General features: G+C 41.4%; 1 protein-coding gene across 1 annotated transcript in view; it reads right to left on the reverse strand.

The window, feature by feature from the left end:
• Positions 1-12231, reverse strand: part of SLC17A6 (solute carrier family 17 member 6) — a 31511-nt gene extending 19280 nt beyond the window's left edge. Inside the window, exons 1-3 of the mRNA XM_064715781.1 lie at positions 11941-12231; positions 8769-9021; positions 7898-8016 (exon numbers count right to left, since the gene is read on the reverse strand). Of these exons, the coding sequence (XP_064571851.1) occupies positions 7898-8016; positions 8769-9021; positions 11941-12026 (458 nt within the window). The 5' untranslated portion in view covers positions 12027-12231. The remainder of the gene's footprint in view (positions 1-7897; positions 8017-8768; positions 9022-11940) is intronic.
• Positions 12232-23497: the final 11266 nt, after the last annotated feature.

Genomic DNA, 23497 nt, shown 5'->3' on the forward strand with positions numbered 1-23497 from the left:
AGCTGATTGTGTCAGAACTGCTCAGAGCAAAGGCAGATTCCTTCAGAGCACAGTGACAGTGACATTAGTGGTTCTATGCAAACAAACTAAAACAACCTAAATAACATTTTTTTGCATCAAACCCAGTGTACAAATTGTTTTGGACTGAAGTAACAAAGCAACTAGAGGTGATTAAGGATACCTGTTGCACAGAGTGTGCGCTATTAATGCTCAGAAGCATCCCTGGGTTTTGTTCAGAGACAGTTTATTTATTATTATTATTATTATTATTATCATCATCATCATCATCATCATTATTTAATTATTATTATTTAATTATTTCTTAGATACCACTGTTAATGCAGTATGGATTTGCGGAAACTCGGGACTAGAAGAGAATTGGGGGCAAAGTGATTTGACAGCATTGACATATTGGGATGATATAATCCTAATAAATAAGAAGTTTCTTTATCAGCTCATTCTGAAAGGGGTGTCCTGACATGGGGCTTGGAATTGGGAGTTTTTTAAGGTCCCTTCCAACCCAAACCATTCTAGGATTTTCTGAATTATCTGGTGTAGTTTTATGAAAGCGGTGTTGTGGATTTTATACAGATAAAGATTTCAAAGGATTCTCATCAATGGAGGAAGGAATGCAAAAAATAAGCTCAAATTTCAAACACATCTCTACTCCTGTAGTTATATCTCAACAAGGAGGGCTAAATTTGGAAAATTTTAGATTTAGTCCTGAAAAAATTAGTCAAGGATAAATGGAAGATTTGGTTACACTACCTGTATTGATTTTTTAAAAAAAATATATACCTATCATCTCACTTGCTCATTTCCTTTGTAGCCTAAATACTCCTGATAATATTTGTCTTAGTCTAGTTGTCTTTTTCAGTCTGTAATCACCCTGTGGTAATCACATATCCTCTGGACACAGAGAGAGACATAGCTGTCCCAGGATTTCCTGGGAAGCTGGGAGAAATCTCAGGGAAAGAATTAAAAAAAACCAATTCTTAATTTCTTTCTGTAACTGTTGTTACAGATATGATTCTCTGTTGGTGTTCACAGGGGTCCCAGGATGAGGAAAGAGATGAGAATCCTGACTCCGTGTTTCAGAAGGAAACATGATTTATTATTTTACGATATATATTATGTTAAAAGAAAATGGTATATCAAAACTATACTAAAGAAAGAGAAAGGAGACATCAGAAGGCTATCAAAGAAAGGAATGGAACGATAATAAAATCTTGTGACTGACCACAGTCCCAACACAGCTGGACCTGTGACTGGTCATCAAGTAGAAACAATTCACATGGACCAATCACAGTTGCGCCTGTTGCATTCCACAGCAGCAGATAATTATTGTTTTTCTGTTACTTTGAGGCCTCTCAGCTTCTCAGGAGAAAAAATCCTGGCAAAAGGATTTTTCATAAAATACGTCTGTGACATGATTCTCCAGAGTGTGCTATTCATAGTTCACCACTAGTGTGAGAGAAGATTCCTGAAGGCCAATCAGGTCTTAGGGCCACCATTGTTTCTATTAGAACTGTAGATTCCTAATAAAAAAGTGTCTTTTCATGCCTCCTGATGATGGGGTCTCTGTGTCACCTTTGGCTGTCCCCAGTACCCCTTTGGTGATAATAACCCTGCTTTTGTTAACTTTTACTTGTGTTTATGTATTTCAAATTAACTAAGCAGAACTGAAGTCATCATGGGGAGATGCTGTTTAGCTGTTCTGTGGCACATACAGTCATTCTGATTTATTTCTAGTACAGGCTCTTTCCCAATGAGTCTTGACCCATCTCCTGTAAACATCCCCCTGTGAAACGCTCACCCTGACAATTTATGTTTTCCTAAATGATAGACAGAATGCAGTGTTCTGTTCCGAACTGGGCCTGTAATTTGCATGAAACAGCACAGGGCTAACAAAACTGGGATTGTGCCATGAATATTGGAGTGGTAGATGAGCTCAGCCACCCAAAAACCAGAGACAATAATCTGCCTTTGCCATTAGAGAGGAACACTTGTCCCCTAGGCTGAACATGCTTCATAGGAGAATTGCTTAAAACTGAACTTCTTTAAAAACAGTCTGTGGCCAGAAGCCATGTACAACAGCTTTATATGGCTTTCTTAAATCAAGATAAAGCAGGTTATTTTCATTGCTGTGTGTGTATGGGAGGAGGGGGATGTGTCTCTGTGCTCCTCACACTAAATCCTATTAGGAGCCCTTCATGAAGCATTAATATGTAAGAGCCGACCTCCCGCCACCTAATCCAGTTTAATAAGGGCTTGGATACATTATTAATTTTTGTCACACATCTGAGGCCCCCTTTTATCAAGCAAAACCCCCACCCAAATCCCTTGTTGCATCATTAAATTGTGGAAACAGCTTCATCACTCGTGACAGAGAAATGGAAGGGCCCTGAACCATATGGCAGAGGCAGCACCAGTCTCCCCAGTGCCCTTCCTGGTCACACTGGGACTCAAAGGACCTGCACTGAGCAGGGTGACAGAGCCATCCTGGGGGTTTGTGCAGTTTTGGCTCCTTTGCCTGGAGCAGATGAGCCCACAGCAGTGCCAGGGTAGAGAGCAGCCCGGCCTGCAGGATTTGGGGCTGGATGTGAAATGTGGGGCACCAGTCTCCCCAGTGCCCTTCCTGGAGAGACTGGGACTCAGAGGATCTGCCCTGAGCAGGGTGACAGAGCCATCCTGGGGTTTTGTGCAGTTTTGGCTCCTTTGCCTGGAGCAGATGAGCCCAGAGCAGTGCCAGGGTCAGAGAGCAGCCAGGCCTGCAGTATTTGGGGATGGATGTGAAATGTGGGGCACCAGTCTCCCCAGTGCCCTTCCTGGAGAGACTGGGACTCAAAGAATCTGCACTGAGCAGGGTGACAGAGCCATCCTGGGGGTTTGTGCAGTTTTGGCTCCTTTGCCGGGAGCAGATGAGCCCAGAGCAATGCCAGGGTCAGAGAGCAGCCAGGCCTGCAGGATTTGGGGCTGGATGTGAAATGTGGGGCACCGGTCTCCCCAGTTCCTTCCTGGTCACACTGGGACTCAGAGGAGCCTACACTGAGCAGGGTGACAGAGCCATCCTGGGGGTTTTGTGCAGTTTTGGCTCCTTTGCCTGGAGCAGATGAGCCCAGAGCAGTGCCAGGGTAGAGAGCAGCCAGGCCTGCAGGATTTGGGGCTGGATGTGAAATGTGGGGCTGCAAGGGCAGCTCTGGGGCCCCCTCACAATGCAAGGTCAGCTCAAGTCCTCAGGAGTTCAGAAGTTGGCACTTCTTTAATCATCCTCTAATCCCCTGCTCGTGCTGTGAATTAATCTTTGTTTGCAAAGCAGAAAACACACAACGTGCCTGCCTGCTAAAAGAATGGAATAATTTATCTTTTTAAAATAGGAAAACTGGACATCTTTCTACTTGTGTTTCTAAACCAATACTTGACCTTAAATTTTGATGCTTGTCCTAATTAAGGCAGAGTTGGGGAGATTCTGATTTCACTGACATGCCAATGACAGTTTCAGTGAAAATCTGTGGGACTGAGACAAGGTGCACTGACAGTTGTCTGAAATATCTTTCATTTTATTCACACAAATAATCCTAGCAGATTACTGGCTGGGAAGAAGGACTCAGCCTTTAATAACAAGAAGAATGGCACTTGAGAAACAAAGATTAATTTGAAGTGAAATGCTAATTTGCATAATTTCATTCAGATTAGAATGACAATGATTAAGAGTTCAGCATAGATGAGAGATAATTACATTGTGGAGAAATGCAGTGTAGTCATGTAGTTACATTTTTAATGTGAATACTGCCAGGATTTGAGCTTTGACAGATAATAGGAAATATATGTCATTACCACAGGTGATTTTAATTTTTAAAAAATTGGTATTCTATTCTGCCCTTTGGGTCTCTTTGTGTCAGAAGGTTCTCATGTTGAGTACACACAAATGAGCTAAAACCCTTACTCAGCTTCATTGTATAAAAAATACCCTGCGATTATTGCAGATTTACTTTTGAAAAAATGCTTGGCACATACAGTCAAAACTGATATTTCTGTTTTAAATGTGTAACTGCATTGGGAATTTACTCTCTATTGCATAACCTAACAATGCCCCATTAATTTCAAATAATCTTTCCTGATTTACAGCAAATCTTTAAACAGTTCACTTAGGAAATCAGTGAGGAAATACTGCCACAGCATTTCAGTGCTGCTTTTGGGGTTTGTTATAGATTTCCAACATAAAGGATATTTAAAGGGTGTATCAGAAGTTTAAAATATAATAATACTCAAATTATCTTGAGATGACGTGATAAAGCTGAGCACAGTTTCACACCTTCCCATATGTGTGTGACAGCACAGCAGATAATTTATTCACAGACAGCTGCAATAGCATGAATGTGAAATGGGGAATAATAATTTCCATTTATTAAATTTCTAGATTATAAACAAAACATGTGCTTACTGATGGGACCATGTAGCCTAAAATTCACTATGGCAACAGCCCTTAACACTTGTTTATCCCTTATATTTTGTTTATTTATCCCTATACTGCAAACATCTCACAATAGCTAAATCATAACCTCCATTACAGGAATTTCAAACCCAATGAAAAAGAATACAACATAATTTCTCTGCTTGGACCAGTGGTGGGTAGTCATTATTGTTACTATTTAAGCTTTTTTCAGTTTGTAGGGCTGTCAATTGCTGATTGTTGTCATCTCTTTCCAGAGGACTAAAGCATACACTTATACCAAGCAATTCTTCCATTGGAGTTATTATCAGATTATCAGATTATCTCCTAGTAATGCTTTTATATACACGTATCCTGAATACACAGTTCTTGCTGTTTCTTTCACTAAGCATCTCTTTATACTGTCATTTTTGAAGCAATTCAAGATCTCTAAAGCAATCTCTAATTTTTCCACACCCATACTACTGCTGCATACTATTTCTGCTGTAGATCTGTCTAAAAGCTATTTATCTAGAGACCATTTTATGCTTTAGCCACACTCTCTCCTTCCTCTCAGTCTCAAGCACACGAGCCATTTTTTGAAGCAATTAAACATCCCTAAAGCAATCTCTAATTTTTCCATATGAACGTGTCCAAACTACCCACAAAAAAATCCGAGGTCAAAATCATTGACTTAAACACACTCATTGCACTGAATAAAGACAAATAAACATTCTGGGATGACACTGATTGCTTTAGCAGAGCATTAGCATTACTCTAGTAGTGCTGGAAGCTTGTGATGTGTTTCTACTCCCACATGGCTCAAGACCCCACTCAGTGAGGTTCCTTTTCAGAGGGGTCCTTCCCTCTCTGAGGTTTCCTTGCCCTCAAGTGTCATCTATTGAACAGAATCCAGTCAACCAAAAGGTAAATACATCATTTGATCGACTGGATCCTGTGGGACCCACAAGTTTATCAGCACTTCTGCATATTCCCCAAATGACTGATGAAATGTGAAGACCACAGTGAGTATCAGCAGTATCATGATGGTGTCTGAATCTTTGCGAGGTTCATAAACTCTAGATAATCGTATAATTATCAGTCCCCCGAGGGGAAAAACATCCCTGGTCCAGTTACAGTCACTGACTTGGCTGTGGAAAGCACAAAAAGAAGAGAAGGTGCTCATCACCCCACCACTGGGTTAATGAACCTGGGCTCCCTACAGGACACATGGGCAATGAAAAGTCTGGGAATGATAAAACACACCTGATAAAACACCACATAAAACACCGCAGCAATAACACCTAGCTAGATAAAATACACCCACCCTAACTGGAGTAGTCCTCAGCTATTGTCATAAATGTAAATGTTGAGAAAGATCTGACTCGATATGACAACCTGTGTGCTTCTGCTACTGACTTTGCCTGGCAGTGTCCCCGCCATTGTCTTGCAAATCTCTGTAGTTGCATCCCTTTACATCTGAATTGGTTCAAATGGCTTTTCTGGTGATGTTTGGGTGAATGGAGACAGCTTTTGATTCTCTGGGTCGGATTCTGCAGCCTTTACTCAACCAAAACTCCAATTAACCCTGAGTAGTTACAGACTGTGTAAAGATGCGAAAATGATTAAAGGAGGAAGAAGAGGTAAATAACCCTTTAAATGGCTGTTAATGGCTGTTTGAAAGAGTCTTTCAGATTTCTGAACCGCTATCTTGTAAACAGAAAGACAATGGACACCCCAGTTTAAAAACTATACGTTTTGATTTATTTGTTTTTAAGGGTAGGATATTATTGTTTCCTCAGTTACAGAGCATCTCTCTGTTTGTAAACACTCGTTTCTACTGTAGATCTGTCTAAAAGCTATTTATTTATTTAATTATTTATTTAATTAATTTATTTAATTATTTAGGAGGCCATGTTTTGCTTTGGCCACACTCTCTCCTTCCTCTCAGTCTCAAGCACAAACAAACCATCCTGCTCACCAGGCTGAGCCTCTCTGCCCATGGCTTTGATTTATTTTTTTTTTGAAGGGTAGGATATTGGTGTTCCCTCAGTTACAGAGCATCTCTCTGTTTGTAAACACTCGTTTCTAGTGTAGATCTGTCTAAAAGCTATTTATTTATTTATTTATCTGTTTATTTATTTAGGAGACCATGTTTTGCTTTAGCCACTCTCCCCTTCTCTCAGTCTCAAGCACACCCAAACCATCCTGCTCACCAGGCTGAGCCTCTCTGCCCATGGCTTTGATTTATTGGTTTTTAAGGGTAGGATATTGGTGTTCCCTCAATTACAGAGCATCTCTCTGTCTGTAAACACTCGTTTCTACTGTCTAAAAGCTATTTATTTATTTGTTTGTTTATTTATGAGACCATGCTTTGCTTTGGCCACACTTTCTCCTCCTCTTAGTCTGAAGCACACCCAAACCATCCTGCTCACCAGGCTGAGCCCTTCTGCCCATGGCTTTGATTTATTTGTTTTTAAGGGTAGGATATTGGTGTTCCCTCAGTTACAGAGCATCTCTCTGTCTGTAAACACTCCTTTCTACTGTAGGTCTGTCTAAAAGCTATTGAATTATTTATTTAGGAGACCATGGTTTTGCTTTAGCCACTCTCTCTCCTTCCTCTCAGTCTCAACACACACAACCCATCCTGTTCATCCTGTGGGTGCCCGTGCAGCCCACCCCTCACGCTGCCCACGCCTGGGAAGAGTTAAAGCTATTTACGGCTGAGTTTCGCATCCATTTGCACTCAGTGCTGGTTTGCAGAGTGGCGCTAGGACCTTTGCAAGCGATGAGCCCGTGGCATTAAGCGGGGATGTGAAAGCCTCATGTGTCTCCAATACTCAGTGGATCTAATTAACAGGTAGAATCGCACCCTGGGTGCTTGAAAAAATGCCAGACACCATAGAAACGAGTCCTTAAGTCCCCGGACCATCTGCACTTTCTTTTCATTGTGGAAGTCTCATTTAAGCATGTTTTTCGGCCATTCTAAATTCATTTATGCTTTAATGAAAAATTCCCGCTGACGGTTTTCCTTTTCATTAAAACAAAAAATCATAAAATTCTTTAATTCAGTCACGGGGGAGAAAAAAAACAACAAAAAACCTCTCAAGCTTTGATGAAATAATGAATCTTTGAATTTGCCTCTGAATACGTGCTGTTTGAATATCGTTGCCACAACCTCCTTAAGTGACCGTCTAAAGGAAAAGGAAACCAATATGAGAATATCCCCCGCAAAGCCGGGGGGGTTGCTGGAAGGAACATTGGGCAATATTGATGAAATGAGCAATATTGGTGAAATGTGAAGTGTTACACCATCACAGAGGAGCTCCGGGATAGCTTGCAGGCTGTCCTTGCCTCCCTAAGCCGAGATTTTGGTGGGGTTAAATTGGGGTTGCAGGGGAGCCCCGGCTGTGCGGGGTTAAATTTGGGGTGCAGCCCCTTTAGGCACCATTTATTTGCTGTTACCTGTTGGCTGCCAGCCGCGATGAGATGTACCCTCCGGGGATCTGCGTGATGATGTAGCCCCAGAAAAACGAGCCGTGGATCATGCCCACCGTTTCGGGATCCCAGTTAAACTTCGCTTTCTTCCCACGCGAGGCAGCGGGGCAGAGGGAGAGAAAGGCGAGAGGAAAAGCTGTAATTGTGCCCCTCGGTCCCAGCCCCCCATGCCAGGTCAGCAAACAAACCCAGGACAGCGATGGAAGCAGCAGAGCCCCGAGCCGCTCGGATGGGCACGGATGGGCACGGCTGGGCACGGCTGGGCACGGATGGGAATGGCTGGGCATTGCTGGGCACGGATGGGCACGGCTGGGCAGCGCTGGCACAGCCCGCGCTCACCTCCTGCCAGCCCTGAGGGATTTGGGTGTTTAAGCCTCCTCCCCGTTTGCCGCATCTTTCTCAGCGCTCTTTAACTCGCTTTAAACCTTATCGTTTCTCTTATCATTCAACGCCTTTTGTCAAAGCCAATTAGCACCGGTGTTCCCAAACATTCCTGCTGAACCTCCCCGCCTCCTTTAGGACGGCCAACAGCCCCTTATTCGATGCCCTCCTTCTCCCATCCCCTGCGTTTATTTTAGGAGGTATCTGCGGTTTTCAAGGCTGTGTGGGACAGGCACGGCGTGGGGGCGAATTGTCCGCACATTAACAGCACAAACTGGGGCTAGGAACTGAATGGAAAAGTAGAAATAATCGGTAGAAGTCGTTTCTGCGTCAGGAACGGGATTCCCGTCCTTGGAGGGGCAGGGGGATGGAGCGGGGAGCACCGGGCGCCGTCCCAGCTGTGCCCAGGTGTTGCACTGCGAGCTGCACTGGCATTTCCGAGGGAAGCAGTGCCCACCTCTTTTATAATTTTTCCTCCTCGGTGAATGGTGCTGTTGTTGACCATGTCCACGATGGCCACCCCCAGGTTGCAGCGGATGCCGAAGGAGATGCAGAAGCCCAGGCCGCTCATGATGGCGATGATGTAGCGCCGCGGCAGCCCGAAGCAGGTGCAGTCGCACAGCGGCGCCTTCTTCTCGGGCACTTCCATGGGCTTCCCATCCTCCGTCAGCTCGATGGTGTCCCCGGGCTTCTGCCTCTTCTCTAGCACTCTGCCCGACACAAGAAGGGAAAGTCAAGGCCCGAAGGCACAACGATTTGGAGGCTTAAAATTCACCGCTCCCCTCGCTCCTCCGGCTCGGAGATGGATTCGAGGATTTGCTCCTCGCTTCCCATTCACCTTCAGCTGTTCTTTAGCCGTGACCTGTGGGAGTGAGGATTAGTCATGCCCGGCTCCCCCAGCCCTCCGCAGCGGCCCAGGGAGGAGCTCTGCCTGGGAATTGCTCATCTATCATTAAAGACTTCTGCTGGAATATGTAGGGCGCACCAAGCAGGCAGCATCTGGAACCACTGCAGAGGCGCCATGTTGGGCAGACTGAGGCACAGACACGGAAAAAAGGAGATTTTGTTGCCTCCTGGGGGTTTTGTTGCCTCCTGGAGGTTTTGTTGCCCCCTCTCTGTGCCAGAAAAACCGAGGGGGTGATCTCGGTGCAAGCCTCGCTCCAGGTCTGCGAACAAAAGAAATGTTAAGAGGGAAAGACGGGAGGGAGGAGCGAGGAGGAGAGGGCGATATTGCTATTTATTTTACATTTGCAAAATGGCTGTCAGTGGAAAAAAAAAAAAAAAAAAAAGCCAGGAATAAGAGCTGGGATCGCCGGAGAAGGCTTCCCCAAGGATCTGCACGCTGGGAGCGCTCTGCAGGTTCAACCTGCCCAGAGCAGCCTTGCCCCCACTCCCTCGGTTTCACTTGGAAATTGTGGCTCCTAGAGAACGATCTGAAGGAATCTGAAGGCTGTTTGCAGCTGTTTCCAATCAGCTGGAAAATACCACGAAAGGTGATTTAGAACATCCAGAATTTATTTTTTTTTTAAATCTTTCTAAATGCTGCGCCGGTAGCATGAAAAATCAGGTTTATAGAGCAAGTATCCCATAGTGAATCCCTTAATCTTCTTCCGAAATCACTGAGATATTTAAAATTTAGAAAAGAAAACCAATTTTGTCGTCTTGAGAAGCAAATACGTGACGCTCTGGACTCTACAACCACTGCCTCCCGACTCTGCTGTAAAGCGTTTTCTCACTCGGAGGAGCATCTCTTTCAGGTTAACTCATCCGGCTGATAGGGCAGTAACAATTAGCAGAATAAGGCTTAAAAGGTTATCCGTGTTCGGGAGAAAAATCCCTGTATTTTCTCCAAAAACTACTCAGCTGAAATTCTCCTGATTTTTCTCTTTTTTGGGCGTGTTATTTCCATGCTTAAAGATCGCGGCATTAAGAAATGTGTTAAAATGGTGAATAAAATAAACTATCGTGGGTTTCTGTTCGAAATTCGTTCGTGTGGGTAAATGGCAGGAGTGTTTTCCCCCTGAATGGGCGTCTTGTCTTCGGAAATAGACTGGAAATCAATGTGGAAGAGGCAAGAAAATAGTTTAGATTCTAAGAAAAACGAACAAAGTACTTAATTGCCGTGAGCTGAAAAAGATTAGCAAATCACGAGTTTGTTAGTCGATGTGTGAATTCAAACGGAGTTTCGCTGGAAAATACAAACACCGTTTCTCCATTATTCACTGTGTAACTGCAAGTAGTAGAGATAATAGTTTTATTTAAATGTTGTAGACCCTATAAGAACGAAAAAAAGGGTGTATTTCCTAAATTACATTTTAAGCAGTTATTCTGGATTTTCCTTTTTTATTATTATTAATTTTCAGCTATTGAAAATGACCGAAATATAACCAAAAACCGTAGGAAATTAATTGCATTGGTGATGACTTCAATTTCGCTTTTGGCTTTTCTCAATGGTACACTTCCTATGAAAATGGAAGCCTCAATTTTGTCTGTATCACTTCACTGATATGTCCCCTTCCCTTAAAATGGCAGCAGAAGTTGTGACTCATGCTGAGGAACAGCCTGGTGTCTGTGCCCAGCACTGCCGCATAGGTATGGAAAAAAGATTTTTACGTGACCTACCCTGGGCAGGCAAATCCGCAGTTGCCTTAGAGCTGCAATTCGGGAAATAAAAAAAAAAAAAAACAAAAAAACCCAAAACCAAAAAACCAAACAAACGTAAAAAACCAAAACTGAACCAAAACAAAACAAAAAACCCAAACAACCAACCAAAAACCGAACCAAACTAACCAAACTGCCCAAGCCAAATATTTCAGGGTAATTTCCAGCAGACGGAACAATCGAAAATTGTTGGAATTTCACAGACTATTCTCAAACGTTGTGGAGGTCACTAAAGTCACCAGATTGGATGGAGAACGATGTGTGAACTTTAGTGCATGCACTTCATGGGTATGCAAGAATCTGGATTTATTATTACAGGGCTCGACGACGGTGGAAATGTTCTTTGCACTCATAAATATAGAGAAGTGATGCTTTTGAGTTTAGCAATTGCAGCTGTATATAATTTATAGGACAAGCAGATGTTTCTAAAGGCAGAGGGATAAATAATTAAACACATTCCTCTATATGTTTCAGCTTCAGGAGAAAAAAAAAATCGTTCGGATATCAATTATTTATATATCTCCATGTTTTCCTTCATCTGACCACGAATTACACAAAGGACAAGACTAATCAAAACCATATTTTTTAAAATATATTTGTTAAGGGCAGGGGGCAAGATCCTGTGGGTGCATTGGGAAATTAAGATGGAACAAAAATACAGGTTGCTGCTCTCTCCTGATTAGGATTTCAAGATGGGATCCCGTTTTTGTGGAAGAAAGGTGGGGTAATCTTTTGCTGCATCTTTACTGACACCATCTACGAGTCAGACAGGGAAGTTACGAGGGTGCCATATTGAGCAGCTTCAGCGCTAGTTTCCAGCATCTAGATTATATCCAGCAGAACCAGAGCGGCTCCCAGCCCTGCCACCGCTAATCCCAAAGCTTTCCACCTCCTGCAGCAACGGGTGCTTACGGAGAGCTTCCAAATTTTTCTGGCAAGTACAATCCTATAAGAGATATCGCTCTTACCTGTAGAGTTGACCAAGCGATTTTCCAGCAAAATTCTTCAATCCCTCCTTGCCGGGAGTCAAAATCCTTTGTTTTACGGACTCCATTCCTTTGGGGATGCTCGCCGGATAATGCTCTGCTCTGGATACGGCACCGCTACGAGCAACGATGGTTCATATTGCTTTAACCCCTTAACTTTTCGTCCTCATTCGATGGCTATCGGTTCACCTGCGGCTCAAGGCAGAGCGAGAGGAGAGTGCGCGTGTGTGTGAGTGTGTGTGAGTGAGCGAGGTGGGGACGGCGTGCGGAGCCGGGGGGAGGGCGAGGAGCGCGCCTGTGTGCGGCAGCGGCAGGGGCGGCGGGGAGGGCGCGCTGCGGGCGGCCCGGGGTTCCTCCGCCGCCGCGGAGCTGCCGGGCTCGGTCACAGACCCTCGGGGGCCTGGCGGGGCTGGGCAGCGGCGGCCGCGGGCAGAGCCATGCCCGGCACGGAGCGTTCGAGGCGGTGCGGGCGCTGCGTGCGCCCGGCGGGGGCGGGGTGCGCTCGCCGCCCTGGGCAGGCGCTGCCAACTCCCCGGAGCCGAGCCGAGCCGAGCCGAGCCGAGCCGAGCCGAGCCGAGCCGAGCCGTGCCCGCGGCCCCCTCCCGCCACCCCTCCCTCTGCCCGTCTGCCCGTCCCTCTGTCCGTCCGTCCGTCCGCTCAGCGCTGCTCCCGGTGCGGCCGCGGCTCCGCTCTCCGGGCGCTCCGGCCCTTCAGCACCGCGGACAGCGCCGCGCCCGCCCCGCTCCGCTCCGCGCCTCGGACAGCGCGGGGCTCCGCGCACAGCCCCGCGTACAACTGCGAGTAAAGCCCGCACAGTGCCCCCGGTGCCCTCGGACAGGCCTTGTGCAGGCGGCCCCGCTCCCGGGCACGGCGGGCACTGCCGCAATAACGCTGCTGTGGTGCCGTGAACAGATAACACCCGTTATCTGCTTACACAGACACAGGGATAGGCTTGGAAAGGTATGGGTTTATAGATACAGGTATAGGTTTGTATATAGGTAGAGGTTTATATAGGTCTAGGTTTATATAGATATAGGTATAGGTTTATATAGGTCTAGTTTTATATAAATATAGGTATAGGTTTATATTGGTATAGGTATAGGTTCATATAGATCTAGATATAGGTTTATATAGGTACATAGATACAGGTCTAGGTTTGTATATAGGTAGAGGTTTATATAGGTCTAGGTTTATATTGGTATTGGTATAGGTTCATACAGATATAGATATAGGTTTATATAGGTACATAGATACAGGTATAGGTTTATATAGATATTGCTATAGGTTCCAAAGGTATGGGTTTATATGGGTATAGGTTCCTCTAGGTATGGGTTTATATAGGTATACAGATATAGGTATGGATTTATATAGTTATTGTATAGGTTTATATAGGTATACGGGTATATAGGTACAGGTATAAGTTTATACAGGTGTATAGGTTTATATAGGTAGATATAGGTATAGGTTTATATAGATAGAGGTATAGGTTTATACAGATGTATAGGTTTATATAGATACAGGTATCAGTTTATATAGGTGTATAGGTTTATATAGGTGTGTAGGTATAGGTTTATATAGGTATATAGGTATAGGTTTATACTGGTATATAGATATAGGTATAGGTTCATATAGATATAGGTGTAGGTTCCTATAGGTGTAGGTTTATATCAGTATATAAATACAGGTATAGTGTTATATGGGTATACAGATATAGGCATGGATTTATTTAGATATTGTATAGGTTTATATAGGTATATGGATATATAGGTACAGGTATAGGTTTATATAGATACAGGCATAGGTTTGTATAGATATGTGCTTATATAGATACAGATACAGGTTTATATAGGTGTATAGGTTTATATAGGTGTATAGGTATAGGTCTATACAGGTATATAGGTATAGGTTTATACAGGTATATAAATACTGATATGGGTTTATATAGATACAGATATAGGTGTATAGGTATAGGTTTATGTAGATATTGGTATAAGTTTATATAGGTATATTGGTATAGGTTTATATAGATATATAGATATATAGATATAGGTATAGGTTCATATAGATATAGGTATAGGTTCCTATGGGTATATAAAGGTATAGGTTTATATACAGGTATAGATGTATATAGATATTGGTATAGGTTCATATAGGTATATAGGTATAGGTTTATATAGATACAGGTATAGATTAATATAGATATTGATATAGGTTTATACAGGTATATAGGTACAGGTATAGGTTTATATAGGTAAATAGATACAGGTTTATATGGGTATATTTTCCTCTACACCCACGTTTACTCACGCAGCCTCTTTTAGGCCATGTTAGGAATCCATCAGGGACTGCTTTCTGGAAAGCAAGTTAATATTTTCCACCTCTTTTTTGGTCCTCTGTTTTCATGCCTCTGAGTAGGCCTCTGCAACACTCAATCTGGGTTTGTGGTGTTTACAGCACTGGAATGAACTGAGTGTATTCTGAAGAGAATTATTTTTCCTTTCAGAATCTAATAATAATAAACTTTTATCTCTTTGAAGAAAATGTAAGATGCAAAAATTGATATTTCTAAGTCACAGCCATTAAATTCCTCTTATTTAATTTTGAAGTTTCTGTAACGTGCTACTTAAAAAACAATTAAAATTTGTGTTTTAAGCAAGTCCTTCTAATAATGTTAAGCTCCTTCCCTTGCCAGTGGGTAACCAAATGCAAACTGTATTTTCAAAGGAATATTCCCCGATGAAAACATATGTTGTAGTTGCAATATCCGAAAGGGAGCTGCTCTTTGAGTTTATAGAAATATTTCTTTCAGATGTTGCCCTCTGCTGGAGGGTGAATGAAGTTTTACAGCGCATATAAATGTGTACAAGAGCAATTATTTTAATATTGAAATTCCCATAATGGCTGACCCACGTAGAATTTCAATAATTCCTTTCAAAACAGTAAAAGAATTACAAAGTACTAGAATAGAAATTATAAGTAGACCATGTGAAATGGAAACGTTGCTAATTATCATCACAGCACGGCCTGGATTTCTGCATCACAGCAGCTTTGGGATGTGGTTTGCAGCACTGGCACAGGCTGGAAAGGCAAACCTGGGAGGTTTTTCCCAGAAGAGGAAAAGCTGCACAGTTACATAAGCCCTTCTTCCCAGCGCCTCACGGCTCCTCTGTGCCACTGCAGATGCTCAAAGGAAACCCAGATTAATAGATTTTCCTGGGAGGCAGCAGGAACAGAGCGTTGTTTTGCAGGGATGCATTAAATGGGGGTGGATTCTGTAATTCAAGCCTTTCAGAAAGGCACTGAGTCCTTTCCTGAGCTGGAATTTGAGGCTCTCAATCCTGCTGGGCTTTATTTATGCTGTGCAAGGAGCTCTGGCCCTTTTTTTAGAAAGCTCATCCCTGGCATGGCTCTGATGCCATGGCTACTGAGAATTAGCAAAACAATGGCATTTAATAAATAAATGATGATTGATTTGGGAAAGATAAATAATTTGTCATATCACACCAAAATGGAGAATCCTGATGGCACATTCCTGCTTGTTTCTCTTGCTAGAGGAAGATTAGACAGTCCTTAATGACATAAAATATGTAAAACAGCAAGCTACTCTGATACAGTGAAACCCTATAGTGACCAGGCTCTGCTGCTGTAGCTGTCTGAAAATGAAATTTTTTGTACATCCAGATATTACTGAGTCATGTCCTGATCAATCTCAGCTGGTTTGGCTTCACATGAGAGCAGAGAACTTATCTCATTAGTTCTACAAAACTTGTGCAGTCTTCTCAGCTTTTTAAACATCATATATTGAGTGTCTAACCTTGGTAGAAAAAGCCACTTCCAGAAGAAACAGCACATAACATTAATCAAAATTGTTATTGGTAGTTCTTTTTATAACTAACACCTGTCACAGAGAGACCACTCACAAAAGTGCATCAGACTTCAGGGAGATCACAGTGAGCTCCTTCCACGGGTGTCAGTGGTAAAGGGAAACAGGAATTTATGCAAAATACATATATATATATATAAAAAATATATAAAATATATAAATATATAATAATTATATAAATATATAATAATTATATAAATATACAATAAATAAATAAATAAATAAATAAATAAATATGAAGTTATGCAGAATGTTCTAGCCCAGGTGGTCACTGCTGAATGTTCCCATATTGACCAGGAGGAAAGAAATTCAGCCAAAAGTTGCTGAGCAAAAACTGTGGCTCTGGAATGGCTCTGACAATATCTGGGGGATGACATGGTGCAATCCAAGGTGCTGCAGACGTCTGTGTTTTTCACACAGAACAGAAAACTTATTGTTTCATCTGAAATCCTGCAATTAAATACAATTTTCTTCATGTCCTTGGATTTTCTTTAACTCTTGCTCATGTGAAGGCTGAAGGATTGAATATTTACCTGTCTTTTTATTTCTATAAATAGATATTTTTGCAAAATTTGAACTGAATTATTTCAAGAATTTAATATCTTTCAGATGTGGTTCTTAGCTAATTTTTTCTTATTCTTATGTATCTAATCTCAAAATTTTCTACAATAACCCTCAGAATAGTGCCTAAATATTGTAAAGCTCTCTTAGAGAAGTTCAAAGCCAATACTCCAATATAAATCCCTTCTCTTTAAGTTTTAGCCTTTCTGAAGAAAACTACGCAGTAAGCTAAAATTTCTGTCATGGTACCTACCAGTGATTTAAAACCAGTAATTATTTAAATTCTATTTTTGACCTTATCTGTGCTGTTGATTCACTGCAAAATGAATTTTCTCTTTCCCAAGTGTCACGCAAGCAGAATTTATAAATGGACATTCATTTTATGATTCATTTTGAAAAATAAGCAGAGATGTGTTACTTTAACTCAATGTGATCATACATACAAAGTCTGAGACATTTTCTTATTCCTGTTGACAGAAAGGTGACAAAATACTGCTCTCAATAATACAGAGTCATCTTCAGGGGAAAAATCATAATCTTAGTTATGCCATTCAACCCCTGTGTGTAACACAGCCCTCTGGTACTGAGGATAGCATAAACATGCCTCAAAAATATGAATTATGGTCTAATTATTACTCCTGTTTACAGTAGCTGTCCACTAAATCCAATGGGATTTGATGTCAGCTGAAGAACAAAGCAATTTTTTACTTTCTTTGGGACTATGGAACTGCAAAATCACAGATCAATGCCAAAATAATCATCATGCTTGCCAGGCCACCAGAAAGAAGGTTTTCTGGTTGAAGCAAGAGCTTTGTAAACTCTTATTTTAGTAAACTGTTTATTGAAAATAATTCTACCATTAAAAGAAAAGAGTGAGATAAATTCTTGTGCCAAATCTTGACACAGGCGGAAAAATGTGTCCAAAAGATTGGTTTAAACCAGGAACTTTCTCATTCTCCCTCCAGATTTGCCAGGATCACTTCCTGAACACCTTTGGTGGGATTTCTCTTATTCTCCTGAGTCAGGACGATTCACTGCCGGACAAATCCCTTGAAAAAGTGCACAATACATAAATTTGAAGATTTAGAAAATACTGCACAATACATCATTTGAGGATTTAGATGCAGAGTCCATGAGCTGACACAATAAAGATGCGTCTGTGCCGAATTTCTCAGGCCAAGCTGTAAAGGATTCACACATTCACATGCTCCCTCTCCACCAGGTTGTGCGTTTCTGAAATAAAAATCTGGAACTCCATGCCACCATCACAGGGAAAAATGGGAAAATCCAGCAGGAATTTGTCCACAGAGGCAACGGGAGAGTGGCTTGGTCGAGCAAAGCAGCTTTTCCTCTGCTTCAGCTGGGGTTGGAATTTTGCAGATTTCTGCTTGCAGACTGGGCTGCTCCTCCCAATGCCCCTGTGCAGCTGCTAGAATGCTCTTACATTGCTTTGTCAGGCACCAGAAATGAAAAGGCGTTTTCAGTTTTTCAGGGCATTTTCTAGTTTTAAACCAAGCTGGAGGTAATTTGCTCAGAGATCTCTGCACTAGCATAGATGATGAAATATTCTAAAGATATGCTACAAACTCCAGGATTTTTTTTGTTTTTTTTTTATAGGTTTTGTTTTTGTTTTTGTTTTTTAAATTTAGGAATATCTTGTTTCTAGGCATATAAATTCTCAGTGTTCATTCTAATAGTGCCTAATTATCAGATACTCTAACTCTTGTTTAATCTGTTCCTTCAGCCCTCTAGTGGTAAAAGCACTTAGGTAAATAACTAGAATTGCAAATAGTCAATTTTTATGTTCTATTGGTATTGTAGATTTCACTGTGGAAAAAAATAAAAAAATCACCAGATGATTTGCAGTTATTACATAGGACTACTCCACGGCTGGAATTTTTTTTGTTGTGTTACAAAAAAGATCCATTTATTTCCTCCATCCTGCCTTTCCTGTCTAAAATCTAGTTCATTTTTAGTATCAGTATTTTTATTGTGAAAAACACCCCAACAAGCTGATAAAAATCCACCCAACAGCTAATGCCTTTAAAATCATAAAAGTAACGATAACAATTTTTTTTAAATTATTTTTTCTGGTATATCTGTGGACAAATTTAAAAGTAAATGGAGATGCTTATATTCTTCCCACATATTAGAGGAACATCTGTTCCCCTGCATTCCAGAGCTGCTCCATGAGGTGCAGGCAGAGCATCCCAGAGGGCTGGGAGCCATCTGTCCCCCTGCACAGCCAGAAATGCAGGAATGCAGAAATGCAGAGATACAGAAATGCAGAAATGCAGAAATGCAGAAATGCTCCCACAGCTCTCCAGTGCCCAGGACCAACATGCAACACTTGGGGATTTGGAGGCAATCTCCCATCCCCAAACTCAGCCAAGAATTGGTGACTGCAGCACATTGTCCTGTCTTTTATCACCGTGATGATTAATGGTTAATGCCATTAATCTGTCATTACATTATTATTCCAGGATAACCATCGCTGGATTTTTTAACAGTTTTCATGCAAGAGTCAGTTTGGTCAGGTCTCTTTTCACTGCATGGGAAACCTTGTGAGAAATGCAGAAATTGAAGACTGTTATGGTGGCTTTTTATTGCAAGAGTTGGAAAATCAGAAGCAGATTTTATAAGGCTGGAGCAGCCCTTCATTTTCTGTTGACTTGTCTCTTAGCATTATTTTAAAATGTATTAGGAAAAGTTTGGGGAGGAATTTCCATGGATTCAGATCACAAGTTGCCCTGATCTGAACAGGGCTTAACTAAATGAATATGCTTTCATTTGCTAGAACACTGAAAGAGATACCAAAAGCAGCATCAGATGCATCATTTGATCAAGAAACTATTTCTGGTGGGGGAAAACAACCCAAGAAAACTCACAATAGATATTTGGGAAATAATTGTGCTTAGTACAACAGCAGATTGATGCCTGGGGTGGTGGAGCAGGTTCTGGACTCCCATGTTGGGTCTGACACTGGTATTGCAACCCAAATTTGTCACTCAGCTTTAATGTGCCTCAATTTTTGGGGGGGTTATTCTTCTTTAGGATAAATATTGATTTTTCAATAGACTAACACAAAATGCAGTAAATGCTGTGTGGGAAGACTGCATGTAGATTCTTTTACATATAGAGTTGTTTCCCTAAGGAGAAAGACATACATGTTAGAATCCATACCCACAAAATCATTTACTAGTGGACAATCGTGTATTTTCACGTGCCAAGCCATAAGTTTTCTCTGTAGAAGGATATTGAGACAATGAGCAGAGCTCATTGCAGCAGGAAGTAAATGAGGAAGTGTTTAGTGGATGTTTGGGGTTAGTGGAGTCTGTAGAAAGCAATTGTCATGCTTGCCCAAGAAAGAAATCTCAGGGATACTTTCATCCATCCCGTATTTTCTTCTTTGGTTTCATTTCTTGACAAGCTGACAACCATCACACAAACTCAAGACTGAATGTAATTAATTTATTCACTTGAATTTTCTTGGAATTAGCATAAAATTATTGTCTCCAGTATGGATCCAAAAGAGGAGAACGTGAAATCTGTGCAGATTTCTCATGTCAAACACTTGCATCTGCATTAGATAACTTTAACCCAGGATAACAGTGCTAGAATGTCTTCAAATGAGCAATACTGCAATAAACATACTCCCATCATTGTATTCATGATATAAAATCAGATATTAGCACAGAAACATGGAATCATGGAATCATCAAGGTTGGAAAAGACCTCTAAGGTAATTGAGAGAGATAATGAGTGTTAATGAATGCATCTGAGTCTCTGAGGCTCAGAAACCCAGGCCAGGATCTGGGAGATCTCAGTGCTCCCCTGCATGGTCTCCAATGCTTCCTGTCAGCAAACTTATTTTCTGTCATGTCATCAGCATCCCTTTTCCTTCTTCCTTATTGTGCCTCTCTTATTTTCCTTTAGAATTCTGCTTTTGGTAAATTATTTCTTTTTAATTGTAGGGAACTTGTAATGCTGGCATATTCATATTTCTGCCAAATGGGACCAAAATGGGTTCAATAGTGATTATGAAAGGAAATGAACACACACACAAAAGGGAATGTCTCATTTTGTTAGGAAACAGGACTGAACCCATCAATGTTGGATGCTGTTGTGTTGATCTAATGTTTCATTAACAGCAGAAACTATCTTTGATATTGCTGCATCTTTTGAGGGACAATGTGTCTTCTCTAAACCACAAGGTCTTACCTCTTTCATGCTTCAGAAGTGCTAGAAACCTTCCTTGGAGAGCATGGCCATGAAGGGGGAAATGTCCAAGGTTCTTGCTCTTAAAGGGAAACCAAAGACTGTAAAAGATTTTAAGGGAATCAAAATACATAAATGCTGTTCTTGTTGATGTGTGGAATACTTAAGGTGTTCCTTCTCCCCCAGAAATGTTAGAGCAGCAATAAATTAAGAGGACAGGAAAATATCTGCTTTATTTTAGGGCCCTGCTAATGGCCTCAGTGGTGGTTGCATTGAGGGAGGAGGGAAGATGAGGATGTCACATAGACAGATTACTTCAGGGCAAAGCACTCAACCCATCCATTTAAAAATACCTAAATGTGGCTAAAAATATCATGTTCTCGATTCAGACGTCTTTTCTAAATGTCAGCATTGAGCTCAGATTTCATACACATTCCATTTTATAATCTGGTGTTTAAGTGTAAATATTTTCCATCTATTTTTTTCTTCGTGTTTGTTATAAATAAATCATCACAGACCTGGTAGATCAACTCAGTGATTCCCCTGGAGAAGGTCTGCTGATTTTTGTGTGACTCAGCCTCTGTGTGACCAGTTTAGAGACATTTTTAGCTATTCCAGTGTTTCTTCTGTGGGGGAGGCGAATTTTAATTACCTGTTCTGGGCCCTGCTTGCAAGACTTGGAAGTTCAAACAGCTCAAGGGGCTTGTGCTGAACCCTCAGCCCTCACCAGGCCCCAGGTTTCCTTGTCTGTGTTTAAGCTGCTGTTTTCATCCAGGACAAGCATTTCTGGCTTTTGGTTTTCTTTCCAACAGCCTTAATAGATGTCTTAATAATTGACATCTGCTGGGCCTTTACCACGGACTTTTGTTGAATTGTGTCTGATTATTACAGCTCATTCTGTACTTGAGTGGCTTTGTGACTCCTCTTGGGCCAGAGATTTGCTGTTTTGCCCTTTTCTACCCAAGGGAATCGATTTTATGGGCTGTTCTTGGCTGGTTTTTCTCTTTCCAGAGCAGGGGGAGCTCAGCAGCAGCTCCTGTGCTGCCCCTGAGTGCCTGGGGAGTGATCAGGATTTCCATCAGAGCTGTCTCTGCCGGCCTGGTGTGTGATCCAGGGATCCCACTCTGTTTGCCAAAGCCAAATACTAAAGTGCAGACAGCAAGCTCTGACAAGACAATGCTGTTTGTTCTGTCCCAGTGCTGCAGAAACTTCTCAATCTACCAGAAAAATAACAGCTGCAAGGAGGAGAGAGACCAATGCCAAAACTTGGGCTGTGCTCCTACCCAGGAGAGCAAGAGGCACATCTCTGCATAATATCCAGAGGAACATGCAAAGGAATAATATGCACAGGAATTCGGGATCTGCCCATCTGTATGGAACTAATTTAAATGTGCCCATGGCATTCTACCAGCTGAGAAAGACTCCACAGGATTTTCACATCCTCTATGCTCTCCTTTCAGAAGTAATGCCGGTTCCTCAAAAAATTGTCTCACCATTTGTTTGCTTGTTTGTTCCTCAAAAAATTGTCTCACCATTTGTTTGTTCTGAAGCCCTGTTGGGGTATTCCTTGGATGTTAAACCTGCTTTACCCACGGAAAACGTCCATCATGCCACAGCCAGGCAAAGATGAACATGAGATATGAATAAATATGCAAGGAAAGGGAGGCTGCAAGCACAGATTTGTTGCTTTGCCAGATGTCCAGAGCTCACACCCCAGGGGCTGCAGCCAGGTAATTAATGTCTGCAACACCCAGGTTGTTACATTTAATTGTTTGTTTTCTTCTTCTCTCACTTAATATTTTCCTGTGTTTCCACACTCTATGTCTTTGTACATAACTCCAATAAAATCACCGTTGCTATTTCAGAAAAAAGAACCCAAATTTTATTACAGTGATTTGAATGGTTTTTTGGACACATCATTTTTTTTATCCTTATCATGATAGGCTGAATTTAGTTTTCCCTAGTTTTGTTTTGTTTTGATGTGTCTAGTAATTGGTCTGAGACTGCCAATTCATGCACAGTTCACACCTACCACGATGTTATATATTCCTCTTTTTTTTTTGTGGATATGTTCTGGCTCCTGAAGTGCTGAACACATCAAAAGAATTACAAAGGATGGATTTAGTGCCTTTACAACAACAGCCTTAATATTTCTTGGCTTTCTGTTAGGAATAATCATGTAATAATTGTGGTGTTTGTGAGGGTCCCCAGGATGAGGTGAGAGATGAGAATCTGACTCCATGTGCTCTGAAGGCTGATATATTATATTATATTATATTATATTATATTATATTATATTATATTATATTATATTATATTATATTATATTATATTATATTATATTATATTATATTATATTATATTATATTATATTATATTATATTATATTATAATCATATTACATTACATTATATTATATTATTACTATACTAAAACTATACTAAAGAAAGAGAAAGGAGACATCAGAAAGTTTAACAAGAATGAATAATAAAAACTCGTTACTGACTCAGAGAGTCCAACACAGCTGATGGTGATTGGTCATTAATCAAAACCAATTCACATGTTTGGATAAACAATCTCCAGCCCACATTCAGAGCAGCAAAACATGGAGGAGCTGAGGCTTCTCATCTTGCCAGGAGAGGAAATCCTGGCAAAGGGATTTTTCAGAAAATATCATGGTGACAAACAATCAAAGCTCTGAAATAAAGGCATATCCCCAAACTGAATGGCTGGAAAGTAAGTAACCCCAAAAAATCCATTCTGTCAGTCATGCCCTCTTCACTTCCAAATCCTGTTTTACTATGAGGCCTCATTGGCTCATGAAAACACCTTTCCCTGGAGGAATCCTATTTTAAATAAAAGTCTCCACTGAATCCA

The sequence above is a fragment of the Zonotrichia leucophrys genome, chromosome 5, assembly GCF_028769735.1.
Source record: "Zonotrichia leucophrys gambelii isolate GWCS_2022_RI chromosome 5, RI_Zleu_2.0, whole genome shotgun sequence".
NCBI classification, from domain to species: domain Eukaryota; kingdom Metazoa; phylum Chordata; class Aves; order Passeriformes; family Passerellidae; genus Zonotrichia; species Zonotrichia leucophrys.